General features: G+C 36.2%; 2 protein-coding genes across 6 annotated transcripts in view; both read right to left on the reverse strand.

Moving 5' to 3' along the window:
* Positions 1-646: 646 nt before the first annotated feature.
* LOC128677157 (piggyBac transposable element-derived protein 4-like) lies at positions 647-4,555 on the reverse strand. 2 transcript variants are annotated; one of them, XM_053757805.2, is made up of 3 exons: positions 4,179-4,555; positions 3,526-3,936; positions 647-2,902 (listed from the first exon to the last, which is right to left on the reverse strand). In XM_053757805.2, the coding sequence occupies exons 2-3, from the start codon at positions 3,934-3,936 to the stop codon at positions 1,043-1,045; spliced, it is 2,271 nt and encodes a 756-aa protein (XP_053613780.1). In that variant the 5' UTR covers positions 4,179-4,555; the 3' UTR covers positions 647-1,042. The 2 variants fall into 2 exon arrangements, with proteins under 2 accessions (XP_053613780.1, XP_053613782.1); XM_053757807.2 differs by having other exon boundaries at positions 3,526-4,555.
* Positions 4,556-9,331: 4,776 nt separating this feature from the next.
* Positions 9,332-16,905, reverse strand: part of LOC128677093 (neural cell adhesion molecule 1-like) — an 88,298-nt gene continuing 80,724 nt past the window's right edge. For all 4 annotated transcript variants that reach the window (XM_053757698.2, XM_053757697.1, XM_053757700.1 and 1 more), the window contains 8 exons: positions 15,049-15,210; positions 14,537-14,671; positions 13,719-13,922; positions 13,015-13,164; positions 11,882-11,999; positions 11,056-11,183; positions 10,541-10,647; positions 9,332-9,568 (listed from right to left, as the gene is read on the reverse strand). In XM_053757698.2, coding sequence (XP_053613673.1) covers positions 9,458-9,568; positions 10,541-10,647; positions 11,056-11,183; positions 11,882-11,999; positions 13,015-13,164; positions 13,719-13,922; positions 14,537-14,671; positions 15,049-15,210 — 1,115 coding nt within the window. In that variant the 3' untranslated portion in view covers positions 9,332-9,457. The remainder of the gene's footprint in view (positions 9,569-10,540; positions 10,648-11,055; positions 11,184-11,881; positions 12,000-13,014; positions 13,165-13,718; positions 13,923-14,536; positions 14,672-15,048; positions 15,211-16,905) is intronic.

Below are 16,905 nucleotides of genomic sequence, written 5' to 3' on the forward strand. Positions count from 1 at the left end.
GTAAATAGGCGTACTGTCATGTGGTTTTACATGCATGCTGTAAAATTCTGACACAACGCCTGGGTACGTCACCGTAAATAGGCGTACTGTCATGTGGTTTTACATGCATGCTGTAAAATTCTGACACAACGCCTGGGTACGTGACCGTAAATAGGCGTACTGTCATGTGGTTTTACATGCATGCTGTAAAATTCTGACACAACGCCTGGGTACGTGACACGTAAATAGGCGTACTGTCATGTGGTTTTACATGCATGCTGTAAAATTCTGACACAACGCCTGGGTACGTGACCGTAAATAGGCGTACTGTCGTATAGCATTGCTGCTCATATTGTGGATTTGACAGTACGTCTTAGTACGTGACACGTAAACAGACGTTGTGTCGAGATGTATCCAAAATTGATCAAAAGAACAGTTAAGAAATGACACAACGTCTTGGTATGTCAGCGCAAATAGACGTGCTGACCGGTAATAATAGAGATGTACTGCGTTAATATGACACAACGCCTTGTTACGTCACGGATTTAGACGTTTTTGGTATATAATTAAACGTAAAGTTGCATATTTACTTACTACAAATCCTTTGATGATTGTTTGCACAATACCTGTGTACGAAGTGTTTTTTGTAGGAAAAAAATAGAGTCACTTTAATTAAATCACATACTATAATTTGTTTACAACTTAATAACTATAATTGACAAACTTTAGATACAGTCTTTATATTCCAAGTCTTTTTAATCAGTTAAATCTTATAGTCTAAGTAGGAACATATTTTTCCATCAAATCACAGTTTTATCAATCTTTATGATACTGGGTGTACAAAAAAATAAAACGAAACTTAACAAAAACTTAAAATTTGTTCTTCCTCACAATAAAATAAAAGTAATTTACCCTGTTATTATACCTATTTACCTACAGTATCTATTTATTTTTAAGAAAACAAAAATGTGACTTCTTCACAGCAAACATAACAATAAAAAAAACTTAAAAACGTCAGTATCAAGTTCAGATATAACAAAATATAAGTATCATTTCTATTATATTAGAGATCTTTGTGCCAGTCTTCGAAGCACGATGGACACAATGCAGGAGATTTGTCACATCCTTTACAGTAATAGCTCGTGTCTCGTCGTATTTTACTCTTTGAGCATTGCTTGCATGACAAAAATGCAAACTTCTTCTTTGATGCTGAAGAAGGCATCATGCGTGTAGGCCAATGTCCGTGATTGGAAGTCGATGGGGAAGCAGATGCTTCTTCAGGTTGTGTTTGGGGCACTGGATCAGGTTGAACCACAAATCGTCGGCTATTGTGTTTATGAGACTTTTGTACTAAATCGACTCCTTTTTCTTCATTCAATCCAATCAGTTTTCGGATCAGTTCTTCTCTGTATTTTATGAACTCGTACTTTGTGTTTTTCTTCACATAGTTTTTGAAAATGTAAAAAGAATTCCAAACAGCCGTGTCCAAAAGGTGGAAAAGAACCTTTTTATACCACCGAATGGTCTTTCTTGGTGACGAATAATAACTGACCATTTGGTCAGCTCGATCTATGCCCGCCATTTTTTGGTTGTATCTATGAACTTCTATGGGTTTGGTTTTCTTTTTACCAAATCTGTTTGTCACTTCAATAAGTTCTGGGTGGTCCAAAGTTGTAATCATACAGACTTCTCTTTTATCTTTCCATGCACTTACGTAAACTCTTCCTTTTCTAGCCCAGACATGTTGTCCTTTATTTAGTTTCTTTCCTGTGACGTCTTTTGGGTTGTCTTTCCTAGACTTTCGCAGGGTTCCATTAGAATGAGTTTGTAAATCTATTAACTTCTCTGAAAGCGTTACAGAGTTGTAGAAGTTGTCCATATAGAGATTATGCCCTCTTAGCACATACGGACGCATCAAACGAAGGACCAATTTATCTGTTTTTCTCACAGTTGAATCTGCATCTTCCGCTCCAGTATACATTTTAATATTTAACACATAGCCATCAGATGTCGTTAAAACGTAAAATTTTATTCCGTATCTCGCCTTTTTTGACTTTATATATTGTCGAAACATCAAACGCCCTCTATATAGCAACAGTGACTCGTCAAGAGACAAATCTACTCCAGGGTTAAATTTGTTTCGAAAATTTTGTGTCAGTGTATTGATGAATCCTTCAATTTTTGCACCTCCATCTGCACCCAAATCAGCTGCATATAAGCACCGCAGTAGTTGTTCGTATCTTCTACAGGACATTGTGTAATTAAATACGGGATGGAAGTACAGCGGATCATCGTAAGTGAAAAGTTTTCTTTGGTTTGGGACATGAATATGACCATTTAATAATATGAGCCCTAGGAACTTTCTCATCTCTTCTGTATTTGTTGGTCGGAATACAGAGTTTCGCGCATGGCGTGTATGCGGCCGATTAGTATTTGTTAGGGCTTCTCCGTAAGAATTTGTTCTTTCAACTAAATATTCTAACATCTCTGGTGTAAAAATTTCATTAAATACTGCTTCACATGTGGTATTTTCATTTACTTCAAAAGTCGGACCTTCCGCAGCTGATCTGAACTCAAATGAAGGAATATCTAATACATTTTCCTCCCAAATCCTTTCAGTTGGTGGAGGAGTACCTCGGCGCACAGGATTCACCGAATGTCTGTGTCCTCTACTGACACTAAGCTGATTTCCGGCATTATTTTCTTCTTGAACTATACTGACCTCTATCTCACGCTCTCTCACTTCAGCTTGTGCCTGTGGTTGCGGCAAAGGAAAATCTTCAGAGTCTTGATTTCTTCCATCAGAAACTAGGGCCACTGGTGGTTGACTGGCGCTTGATTGACGATCGGTAATCGGTTCGTCTTGACTTGGGCTGATTTCCTCTTCCGAAACGTGTGAATCTTCTGGTCTGCTGCTTTGGTCCTGTATGAACAAAAAGTAATGTAAACATACTATTGACAATAAATCAAATAAATCTGTACATAAATTTTACAGTTTCAATTCAACACTCAATTACCTGTATCCTTTATAATATCGCACTAATAATACAATAGTGTTGTAACTGAAAATACATCTAACTTGACATAACACTATAAACAAACGTAAAATTCAATGCCCCACAAGTCAATAAAACCGTCGTTGTAATAATGCCAAAAATTTCATTTCAAAAACACAGAAAACATTCATTTTATGTGTATCTATAATAGGAAGTGATTTATAAGTCTTTTTTGATTCTGAAAAATTACCTATTTTGAGTTACAACACTACTTATTGTATTGTTAGTGCGATATGTGTTACAGCTAAAGCCCGAAATGCGGATACACCTAAATTTAGTCGGCTAAACTTAGGTATAGTCGCATTTTGGGTTTTACAACATATGTACAGTCAGCGTCATAAACATCTACACACTATAGCACCTTATTACAACGTGTTAGGGTACTAAAGTGTGTAGATGTTTATGACGCTGACTGTACTAATTAAATAGGTTATAAAAAAAATTGAACTCAAAGTTTCAACTTCAAGGTAAGTATCAAATAGCAGTTTACCTCATTTTCTTCTTGATGTGTAACTTCTTCTCCAGAAACCCGCTCGGGCGATCTAGCCCTAACACCCTGAATTGAGCTTCTTTCTTGGTCGCTGCTTACGTCGGCATCCTCACCTTCTTCCTGAGTTTCAGCTGAGTTATTTTCTGTCCCGTCATCACTCTCAGAGTTTTCATCAGATTCTTGACTGGATTCCTCACTTCCTGACAGAGATCGGGGTATGTTCTGCGGACGTGTGTCAAAAATACTTTCTTCACTGCCACTAGAATATTCCACGGGTGGTTCAAAATTTTTGTCGGAGTCATATTCACCTTCAACGTCAGAGAACGGATCATGACTACTACCTGACTCTTCTGCTCCAAACAAGGTCTTGGATTTCTCGCTTTGACGTGCCCTCTTCTTTCTAGTAGCCATCTATAAGTAAAATACCTATTGTAACAGACAGCCAGACCAGAAGCAACATAACACGATTGCAATAGATATACAACATACAATAAAACATAATAATAATTATAGTTACAGGTTAGGGTGTACAAAATATGTCATTTTTATCGTAAAATACACTCAATTCTCTGAAACACATTTCACAAATAATTGGCATGTTATTATTTTACTCCAAAAAAGCAAGAAAATAATAAATTGAATAAAATACTAACCACAAACACCACGTGCTGAAACTGCGCGGCCGCAAGCGATCGCCCCCCACTGTGGCACTGCGCTACTGACCGACCACAGCGCTATAGTCGCGCGTCGGCTATCTTCGTGGCGGCACGACACGCTTACTATGCGAACGTTTACATGTGTGTGTAAGGCCACACGTTTGCAGCTAAAAATCTTCTGTTGTGACAGTACACCATTGAAATTGCTTGCGTTGTGACAGTAAACATGTGACTTCATATAGACTCTATGAAATCTTCACGCTTATGTCCGTACTAGCAAATAAATTGAAAAATATTTTAGCGTAAATAGGCGTTGTGTCATATTGTGATTTTCGCAAATCACGAAAATCGCCGTTCTGCCCCGGAAAGTGTTAAGAGACTTCCCACTAACCCCATAACACGCATTCACACGTTCCTACATGCAGCAGCACTCGCACGCGGTCATGATGCACCGTCATGCATGCCAGGACTGCGCTGACCACTCCGATGCACACTAGACATGCACCGAAGCTACGCGAGGAATGCCTTTGATAACATTACACCATATCGAGAGAAACCCCGGATCGCAAGTAGAGTATTTGGACATTTTATAATATATTACTAAATTCGAAAGTCAGAATGTCTCTCTGTCACGCTTTCACGGATAAACCGCTTGGCCGATTTGGATGAAATTTGAAATAGATATGACATTGATTACCGCGGGTAAAGCATTGGAAAATAGCTAGTTCTAGAATACTTGTGACAATTTTGGGAATTTAATATGTACGCACAGTGTACACTTATTTTTTGCTTTGACGCTTTATGGCTGAGGGAGCTACCGGAAAAATGGACAAAAGAAAGACAGAGTGTACATGTATGTCAATTAAATTTGAGGTCTTTATACGAGAGTCAGTACCGTCCTAACTAACCTTAAGTATGGAGCCAAGAAGTCGTTGACAGGACCCATATAAATACTGCGCAAGGGTTTCCTTATTAACAGTTAACAGATCTTTATCCCTTCTAAATACATGCCCCTAAAATTTCTAAAGAATTGGCTTGAAAATAGGTTACTAAAAGAGCAAAGTAAAATTATACCCCAAAAAGTTTATCAAGCTCTATTTGTAAACTGAATTTGAAGTTAATATTATATTGACAAGGGACGGGAAGATTATTAAAGAATTTTCAGGACACGTGTAATTACCACGACACCAAACAAAGAATGTCAAGCGAGTACACCGAGCAAGGAAATGACTGCGAATGGTATTTCACGGGCCACAAATTCCCCGTGAAAACAATCGTAAAGTAACATTTTATTACTGTAACATTCGCCATTGATTCACGGCTGGAAACAATAAAAATACTGACTCAATCAAGGTACACAATTTTACGATTTTTATAGATGAGTGGATTTATTGTCGGAATGCCAATAAAATAACGTTACGTTTACACCTTCGCAAGATTCGCCGATGGTTATATTTTATAGCTCATAACGCGGCTATTATGGTCGAATATCGAAGAGAGATTTAAATTTTAATGTTTCAAAAAATATGAACTGAGCGTACTATAAATTGACCTGTAAAATTTTCTACCGTTTATAAACCTCATCGCTATGGTTGCGAAACTGTATATAGTGTATAAAGTCATCGTTTTTCTTTTAGTCGTTTCGGCTATTTTTATTTATTATTTGATTCATTCGAATTGTAACCGCGACTTAGTGTATAATATGTAGTAGTTCGTGTAAATTCAGAACAAAGATTTCGCTCTCAAAGGGCATGAGACCGCAAAAATGAAGCTCAGTAACCACACTATATTGGAACAATACCAACTCGGCCAGTTGACAGACGCGACGCCCCGCAACTGTCCCAGCCCAGTATTGCTCATTTTTCTTCTCGTTCACCCAGCTAACGGCAAAGAGAAACTTAATTGGGGGAAGTTGGGTACGAGTGAGACTCAATGAAAAATTACGAGGTAAACGAGTATACGCCTGGGAATTTCCACGACGAAAGAAATGCTGCTGCGTATTCGGTGCTTCCTTGCCTCATTCACACGAACTATTTATTCTACGCGCGTTAAAAAAACGTTGTAATCAAAATAAAATTATTCAGCACTTATTATTCAAACATGTTTATATTATATTATAATTATGCATAATGTTTACATAAAACAAACCGAGAGCCTGGGCTTCATAAGTGTCTCTTTCTGTATTTTTATAAGTGAATCACGTATTCGTTAGCGCTTTGAGGTTGCGACAGTTTTTTGCTGCATTTTAAGCGTTGAGTGTTGAATGGCTGAGTGTCTCTTACGTCGAAAGCTTTTTTAAAACTGGCGCTCTAGAGGCCTTTTAAACGTTAGTGTGAACGAGGCCTAACCGTAGATAAATGTAAGCTGACGAACGTAATTTCAATGAAATATACTGCTCATTAGAAGAGTTAATTTAATTCGCCCTTTCAGGAAGTGCTTGAAGATGTGTAAGATTACATTGCAGAGTTTATTACGTTTTCAAGAGGTTACGGAGAAGAATTTCAAATACATAGTTTTTGTTTTAATTTTAATAGTCAAGAATAGTCTGATATAAAACTACCGTCTATATTTCATAAGTAGACGAAATAAAAAATTATTTAATTTAAAAAAAATGTAGTAATACCTCATGAAACATAGATGCGAGTTATATGTCAGAATTTCCTGACTACTTGTTAGGGATGCCCAAGTCGACGACCGTGTGAAGTGGAGAAGAAAAGTAGGAAAGCGAACCCCGGACTCCGACGTGGAAGAAATCAGAAAAACGGTGAGATAAGAAAGCGAGGGTCTATTTTACGAAATTAGCTAGTTCCCAATAACTAAATATATGTAAAGGTATAAAATTTTATATAAATAAATAATAAATAAATTTTAGATTCCCTCAGTTAACATTTAATTCAATTCTATTAATGTTTTTGAAACTCTGAAAACAAAATTATGCTGTCCAATAGTATAACAAAGTAACAGCTCTGAATTATTTCATTGGCAATTTTTTTACTTTAATTAAATGTGTCCTCAACCATCCATACTCCAACCATAATGTATGTCTCAACCATCGCGAAGCTCAACCACATGACATTGTGAATCTCACGACCCTTCCCTTGACGCCGCCACCTGTTGGACCATTTGAGTGTGGATACCATACTGGATCCCATGATATAATCGATATGTTACTTTCATGGTCCATGAAGGAATACTTGGTGTCGAGTTCACCACGTAATCTGTGTGGGTTGTCTCATAAGCAAACGTACGCTGACAGAGTTTATGCCGCCAACCCTGGCGTCTTATTTCACTCACACATGCGTCCTAGGTATTCCCTCCTGTGAGAGGTACAGGAGAAATACCTATAGGAAGCAAGTTGAATTTGAACTGTGACATTGTGAAAAAAACGTTGGTTTCATTTATTTTGTTGGAAGTGTCAGATCTGTGTGATTTCAATTTCATCAGTGTACAAAGTATTTTGTAAATTTTTGTTTCAGTTACTGCGTTTTGAAGTAACACAGCCGACACCTGAATATTTGAAACGTAGCGTGTTTCAGTTCATTTTATTTTCTCTAACCCGGCATTTGGAGCTAAGCTTACTTAGTTTACTACACGAAATAATTAGACTAACACCGCATGTTGCTCTGGTTTGCAGCCTTTATCCTCTTCTTTAAAAGTTTTTCCCGTTTTTAGTCTGTGTAGATGAGATTTAAACATTCGTTTTTATTTATTTTTGCCCACTTTTACTCTTCTCGTTCTGGTTTAATTGCTACTATCAAAAGAATTAAACCGCCATCTTAAATATTTTTATGTATCAGTGTAGATACTGTCTACGTTGTTGATATAATCAAGTGGATTTTTTTCTTCTAAAATAATCAAATCTTCTATCTTTCCTTTCCATCTTTAATAGACGTATTCATCATAACTGAAATCGTGATCATCATATGTAATAATATAATACGCATACTTACAAATACTTACTTATCGATATTAATTTAGAAACTAGGTAAATCATCAACTAAAGTACTGGTTACCTTACGATTTTTCTATTCCTTGAAGATAGTGCTGAAGCTTATAAAATTGTATTCGACGCTGAGACCTTTCAGATAATCCTCATAAATGAGTACCAAAATTTTGATTTCAATTAGTAAACTAAACACTTTACCCGTTGACCGCATTAGCCGATGCACCTAGCTAATGCACTGCTAATCGGGGACGTAAATTATGTGTACTTTAAGGTAATTCCGACAACGCTATTATGAAAATCCAACGTAATCCTAGTGCCTGGTTTCTGCAGACTATTCCGTATTCTACCTAATTTTGTCGTTAAATCATACTATCTACATATGACAAAACAATTCAATAAATTCCTCGCTTGCATCCCGCAGCTTAGCTTTTGTTTCGGGGTAATTTTTTATATGTAAATGTAACTATTATTATATTACCTAACCTAACTTTCGTCGGCCTGGGTGAATCTCCGAGCGTTTCAACCGCTGCGGCCGCGCGTCATTATAAATTTTTCAATTATTGTGACTATTATTATCAAACTCCCTAAAGTTGTCAGTTGTTCAATCATCTAAATTTAGGTCTTTTTAGCTATCTACTGATATAAAATTAACCGAGTATTACTAGGTATAATTCTGTTGATTAATAAATGGAAACATGTACGTTGCTAATGCACGTTGGTCACACGGGAATTATGCAGTCTCTAATGGGTCGGTTAATCGGCGTGGGCGGCGTTTCAAGAGACCTGGGCTAAATACAGTTACCTTTACTCTGTTACCTGTCTAAATTCAGAGGTTGGGTTAAATCTAAACAAGTATTTTTAAAGTGCTCCAAATATCTGAATATGAAATTGGAAGTTTGAAATATCAGAAGTAACATTGAGTTATTATTTTAGACTGTCTGCATTTGGTTTGAAGTGATGCTATCAAATTATCTCTTGTAAGAATTTTTTTATTAAACTACTCTGATAAAAGACAAACAAGACTGTTATATCATCATTGTATAAATTGTCTTTGAATTAAAGGCAGCCGCGAAATTTGTCGTGTCGTTTTTCCTTCATCTGCGTTTTGGGAATCAGCATTATACTTACTTGACGTCAATAAGAGATGTAGTTCATCCTGAGTGGAAAACAGAGAAGCTGAATTTGTTAATGAAGTAAAAAAACCTTATACTTTAGCACTTCTCTTTATTTCTTTGATTCGTTATTTATTTACAATACGTTTATCACAATTTGACAGTCATTAAATACAATTACTATGTACAAAAATTACAAATTTATACATTTTTTTATTTTATACACAACTCTCGGGACCGGGAATTTCTTCTGCTATGAGATGCTCTCTCCTACTCAAAGTCATGTTGTTTGTCGTGACTTTGCTTGACGTCCTTGGCGGAGATAAAACCTGTAATAAAATAAACTTATGACATATAGGTAAGGAGAACATATTGGGAATAAATATCAAATTTGCTGGAGAGGCCCTAAATGACTGCAAAAACCTAAACAATGATGAAAAATACATCAGAAATAATAAAATTTACTTTTCTCCCTGAATAAAAAGACCATCTCTTTCTTTAGTACCTATATAGATTAATATACATTTAACAGATTCCTTTTTCGTCAGAACAAATTATAGCCTGTGTTTAATTTTTAATATAATTCTAATTTGACAATATGGAGAAGAACATAGGGTACCTATCATCTCGGAAACAAATGTTCCCGTGGGAAATTTACGTGGGCGAAACCGCGGGCAGTTTCGTCCAAATACATGATTATAGGCTGATTCTTCTGGGCGAGCCGCGCGTGCCACATCAAGAATAACTCAAGCACCCGTCTCTATTCACAGAGCAGTTTTGACGTTCGTTAATAATAGATATACTATCCGATGACAATGATCCTTACGTAAAATAGAAATCGTCAACTCGTAGTTTGTTTTGTTAAAACTTCTGTCTATTTTATAAACAATAACATGAAATGACGTTATGAATATAACAGCAGTGTTGACAAACCTACGTATATCTATTATTAGATAGGTGTAGTAACGAGGTGCTATTAAATACTGGTGTTATAATGGCAATGGTTCATTAGTTACGGCCATAAAACTCATGTTGCCCATAATGGTCCCTATAAATGTACAATTTAGGCCTCTTTCGTGTGAAAGTTAAAAAAAAACATGACAACTTATTTATGACAGTATTTTCAACGCTTTCAACATAAGTGACAACAATATGCCTTACAATACACAAAAGATAGCCGTATAAAAATACTGACATATGATTGTGAATAAACACACCACGAATGTGAATGCCAACAGATGTTTTTTAACGCGCTCTTTAAAAACGCTCGTGCAAACGAAGCCTTAGTAATAAAATCTCACGTTTCTAGAATCTTCCGTGTGGTGGCCGAGTCCACTCGTCCACTCCGTATCTTGGACGCCGCCATTTCGGCTTGCCTCTACGCATTTTGCATCTGGCGGATCTGCATCTATAGATAAGTATAAATTAGAATAATTTTATTCATAGATACAGAGTAGAGTTACATGCATGAATGCTGAAACTAAAATTTACTTGAATAGAAACTGCAATGATAAATAGGGTGAGTTGTTCAATTCAACTTTGACGTTAACTTTAAGCTGCGAAGAAAAACGCGAAATATCCATTTTGATATTACCACACCACAGCACCCATCCGCTATTATATAATGGTTGCCCGCAACTTCTTTCGCGTTCTTCCGCATAAAATAATCAATGTTACTCCAAAGTTAATTTTTGTACCAATTTTCATCAAAATCGGCCCAGTTTCTTTTTTGCAAGGAAAATATTTTTTTTACTTTGTAAAATATTGGTACAAAAATAAATAAGTATTCAATTGAATAATGTACTATTAGACATACCAGGTTGTGGATTTAAAATGTCCGGCTGAGCTTGTTTCGGAGGTTTCAGGGTGAAGGCAACCACATACTGGCCATCGCCCGCGTTTAGCTGAAGCTCTGAAGACTGCTGTTTTGCTGGGGTCCCAGCCCTGAATACAACCATTATTATTATGCAGTTACAAAACCAGTTCGTATATCAACTGGGCTGGTCCAACCAACGGTTGAAGCTGTGATGGTCCAGTGGTTAAAACTTCCCGCCTGTGATCGAAAGGTCCCAGTCCTACTCGTGCTAGACTTTGTATATCTATCAATCTGACTCGTATATCGGTTTTCATAAACCGACACTTACTTCCGGTGAAGGAAAACATCTTGAGGAAATCTACACATCGGTGGATACAGTTTAGTTCACTAGTTGTATCCGACTACCTCCCACTAGATGGCAGGGTAGGTAGTCATAAAAGTCATGTCAGATGCCTTTAGGTGACTTGAATAAAATCTGACGCCAGTGTTAGCAATAATACACTCAATAGGATGATGACCAACTGGTCTATGATTGCCGGCTCCACACTAATGAAGAACGCCGACGCGAATAAAACATTGCGTAGTTTGTATGTGTGCATTTAATTACCGCTATGAAAAATCAGCAATGTATGCCGAATTCGTCAAATTCTTGTGTTGTTGTAGGGGTGTTGAGCAAAACAACCGAAATTTACTTTAACACAATATTTCACATTCAAATAAAATAAGTCTCATCCAATAAATAGCTCGTTGCAAATTATGTATTCGTATTTCATAACTATAAGATAATTATGTACCTGTTTTTTTTGTATCTACAAATGTAAGTTACCTTTTTTTCCTTAAGAAGTATGCTGTGAAAATCGCGGCGCCTGCGCATATGATGGCGGTGAGGATGATCATCCAAAATGTCGACTTGCTTACCCCTGCCATTAGCCCGTTACTTCCATCTATATGAATTTTAAAATCAATTTAAATTTTGAAAAATACTAGCTTAATCTCAGAGTATGGTTGTGTAATATAGTTTCAGATTCGAATAAGAAGCCGTGATAGGATAGGTAAAAATAGCATTTCCCAAGGTTGATCATAAAAGGCTGGTCAGTCAAACTATCAAGTCAGGTCAGGCTGGCGGTCATAAAATAATAATCAAATCTTGAAAACTGCAAGATTTTTTTTATTATTTTGATTCTACTTCTAGAGGTGATAGGACAATCTAAATAGGATTTTTTTAAGTTGGCATACCTAATTATGTGTAATACTAGATACCTATCAAATATAGTACCTCTATAGCAGAATTTTGTAAGCTCAAGTCCATTGTTGTCACATCCAAGAATAAAACCATAAATACACGCGAATGAGAGAAACATCACGATAAAAAACATTACAAATTCAGAAAATAACAAAATCAATATTTTTTTTAGTCAATTCGCTGAGTTCCTGTTTGATCGTTTTATTGCGTTGCAACAATACAATGATTCAGCGCATCCAATATTTGCTAACTGATATGGCACATAATAAAATAAATATTACTCTCATTCGAGCTGCGTGTATAAATAAAACTTTGTTACGGATTTTTCAAAACTGTATGAAATGAAATAAATAGACAAATGAATGAAATGAAATAAATAGACTATACAATAATCGTCGGATGTTATCGTATCGTACCGTCTATCGCATTAGTGCTGGTATCGTATGTGCTTTACAGTCTGTTGCTTAACAGGCGCAGTGGTTGCTACAACGGCGGTCCCAATACGGCTCAATCTAAAAACCCTTCTTCGGCGAGAGAGTTAGAACTACGAGCCAGGCTGAATCCCATTTCTGCCGCCCGACCGTTCCTTAATGATCACGGTACATGCTATAGGCCTACCTTCTGCATCCTATTGGATACCGGCGGCATATAGCGAGGTCTGAGGATAATCCACCACACGAGTCCAATTCGAGCTAGCATATTTTTGTCACACTAACCAGTTCGTCTCTCGGGATCCTGGTATGCCAGTGCGTGAACCATGATTCGTTCTGATGCGCCTTTATCGTTCCTTGAATGTACTGTGAGGCGAAGTGAATTGCCACTTATGTACAGAACGGCAGCTGGCACTAAGAACATTGCGACGCCATCTGGTCACAGGAAAAATAAAAAAGGATTGAGTTGTGCAGTCGGAGGAAAGATAAAACTAACCACCCTACACGACATGAGAAAAAAATTTTTTAATAAGTTTTTCTCGCTAATTTATGTCTATTTTTGTCTCATATAAGTTCTTACTCACATTTTTTATATAAAAAGAAAATACAATGATGTCATAGTATTACAATTTCTAGGTAAAATTAAGCACTCATGAAATCACGTCGACATGTACAAATTTTATTCTCTTTTTATTACAAAATAAAGTTTTCCGGGTTTTAGTAAAAACTTAAAGACTATTGATAACAATTTAAACTTTAATAACAAATTTAACTCAAGCTTAATAAAAGTTTAAATTTTAACTCAAGCTAGTTGCAACAGTCAACTTGAGGTAAACTTTACGATAAAATGACATCATTTGCGTTATTCTGCGCATATTAAAGTTAACGTACAACCCAGCCTATTTAAGTATTTGTTTAGTTATTAATTACCGTAATAATCATGTGATGAAAATCTATGAAATTAAGGAATAAAATCATAATGAACTGACCAGTCTCATTGGCAGTGACATTAAACTTTATCTTCCCGCTGACTGAGTCCAGGGCTTCCAGCACGACCAGCTGGGGTAGACCGCCGTCGTATCCGGCGACGCAACGGACTACGAGGGCGTCTCCCATGTCTTCGTGGTCATCTTCAATGGAATTCGAGTTGTTGCCGGCCGTTACTGTGCAGTTGCGTGGAGGAGACGGGCGAGCTATTCAGTCAAATAGGTAACAATTAGATAGATATAAAAATAAACATTCGGTCGTATCCAGATGACAAAAACAATTGAACAACAATAGGATCACAATCCAATCGGGGCGCGCGGGAACTAAAAGTAATCTTTTCTTTCGAGCATAGGTTATAAGGGTTAATACTGTGAACTAATGATGTGAAAGTCTGCTTGTTTTTATTTCTGTCTATCACGTTTTTATGGCTAGTACGTTTGTGGTATTGAATGAAATTTGGAATACTTAGATATAGTCAACCAACCAAAGACACGTACATTTTTGTGCAGATCCGAGCATAGGTTATAAGGGTATAACCTATCGGATCTGCAACTGACTGAACGTGACAGACAGAAATAAAAACAAACAGACTTTCACATTTATAATATTAATATGTACATCAAACGAGTTAAAAGCCCGACCACGAGCGCCACATCAATACAACTACAATAATTTGTGTTCTCACATGCCCGCAATGTATGAGATCGTCATCGTATGCGTGTACATCAACAATGCGAGTACAAATTCAAAATAGTTGAAGTTGTAGCCAATACCGAAATCGCTCGGACATCATCATCATCATATATACGAATATTAATACCTGCAGGAACTATTTGGAAGACACACGGTTGCTCCTGGCGACCTACTGCGTTAGCGCCTCTGCATGTCAATGCGCCGTAATCTCTCTCGCTAGCTGGGGTGTACCGGAGCTCACTGATACTGCCATTTACTGTGCCTATTGTGAAAGTTATATTATATACTTATATTATATAGTCATATAATATAAAGTATATAATATAATTACATTTTTATAACATTTTTATACATATAGTTATATTATATACATATAGTTATATTATAGATCTTTACTACGCAACGAATCTTGGTTTTACAGTTGATAGAATGATTCAAGAGGAAGGCTTAGATGTTTAACTAAATCTTAATTATATCTAAGGAAGTTTCCCCATTTTTGTTTCTAAAATCTTCTTCAAAAACGAGCTGTTTCGTTCTTGAAAATTGGAATAAGGAACGGTAACATTTTCGTTCCCGGAGAATAGGGAATCGGTAAGATCATTTTTAAAACTTACAATTTTAATTCAGTAATAACAATACCGTATCTAGCGGGCGAAACATTGAAGCTCTCTCCACTATTGTTGAATTGCCACAAGAAGGTAACTTCAGAGGGGTCGGCGTGCACCGAGCAACGCACGCGCAGCGCCTCGTCCAACGCTGCTCCCACTACTTGTGGAGACGAATCCCCACATACTGGAGCATCTATGTTGAGTAACAGTCTTTTAATTACAATCGAAGAAAAAAATGCAGGCCGGCTGGTGTTTCTAGACGTTGTGTTATTTGTGCCGTATAATAACCGATATAATGCCATAATTATTTTATATGCTTTTTGGTATATTTTGTATACTACATATGATCAGCTCTTGTAGTTTTAAAGTACATTTCAATTTCCAATAAATAATCGAGGCATTATACTAGAAGCTTCTAGTAGTTAATTGAACGGATGTAGTCCATACTTATGTCTGTCTGTCTGTTCCGCTTTCACGGCTAAACCCCTGGACCGATTTTGATGAATTTTCGCATATAGTTAAAAACTCTCGTTCAAACATGGGTTACTTTTTTTTTTTTAATCAATCCCTCAATTTTTATAATGGGGGTGAAAGTTTGTATGATAATCAGTAAAAGATGACCAAAAACTACATAATTGGCTATTACACAAAAATATATAAATATAAATATTGGTCCTTGAAATTAGTAATTTGTTATGGATAAACACATTAATCACAAAAAAATATTATTATGCTGTCAGTAGTAACTATTCTACGCTGACGAAGTCGCGGGTGGAACAGCTACTGTTTCAGAAATAGGAGTTTAAATTCAACATAATTCTACTACTCGTGCAACCTGCATGATTATATTATAGGAAATAATGCGCAATGGCGGACTTATCCCAGGAAGGGATCTCTTCCAGTCAACCGAACATCTAAAAGTACATGTATCTTCCACAAACAAGCAAAATACATGTCCTGTGTCTTCACGGGTCATAAATATTGTCTACGAATATCCAAATGATTGCAGTGAGGGATCGGCGGACTTCCTTCCTCGCATAGTAATTGTAGGCAGGAAGGTAGGCATAAATCACCAGAATTATTGCCTAATATTACAGATCGAGTCCGCAATCTGTTGTTTGGGGAAACACTTTAATTCCATTGTTTTAGTTTGAATTTATAGTGGCTTCGTTTGAGGTGAAGGCATTTTAGTGATTTGTTTTTCAATAAATCTTGACTACGTTTGTATTTAAAAAAAAGAGGGATCCTATATTAGTAATAGGTTCATTATTCTTATAGTCTATATTAAACATCTCAATATCATAAATATTATGTGAATTTTGTAATTTATTTTTTAAATATTAAGACGAGTCTTTTTCACGAGAAAATATACAGGAAACAGAAAAAATATTTTTGTAAGTGAACTTGGTTAAGTACAATGACAATATAAACAAACATAGTTACAATAACTCTTTTTAAAAGTGCATTTAATTAAAATAATTGTTAATTCAAATAATACAGAACTGATTTCTAAAAAATAAATTGATGAAAGTCAAAATAAACATTGCCATTGCCGGAAATATATTATGCAAGACCGAAAAATAAAAACACTTTTCTATAAAAGTACTGATATTCGTTATTAAGTAATTGGATCGCTCAATTTGCAAACAAACGCAAAAACAAAATTGAAAAAGTAGTACAGTCAACTAAATATCAACCTACCCAGATTCATTGCAAATTCACCCCTATTCCCATCACAAAGGCCTTGTACAAAATGAAAACATAGTAAATTTACGTACATTTAGTGTTGTTTTTTAACTATCGTGCTTTGAACAAAAATAAAAATAGTGCGGTTAGTGTATTTGTTGAGAAACTGAATCCACCACTAAAACTTCACACCACATCGACT

The sequence above is a fragment of the Plodia interpunctella genome, chromosome 17 (genome assembly GCF_027563975.2).
Source record: "Plodia interpunctella isolate USDA-ARS_2022_Savannah chromosome 17, ilPloInte3.2, whole genome shotgun sequence".
Classification (NCBI taxonomy): Eukaryota; Metazoa; Arthropoda; class Insecta; order Lepidoptera; family Pyralidae; genus Plodia; species Plodia interpunctella.

What these genes read in the sequence shown, in the direction of transcription:
- LOC128677157 (XM_053757805.2), bottom strand. Translation starts at nt 3,936, where the DNA reads ATGGCTACTAGAAAGAAGAGGGCACGTCAAAGCGAGAAATCCAAGACC. An exon ending in CACATCAAGAAGAAAATGAG is followed by an intron (nt 2,903 to 3,525) that starts GTAAACTGCTAT and finishes TTGTTCATACAG; the next exon opens with GACCAAAGCAGCAGACCAGA.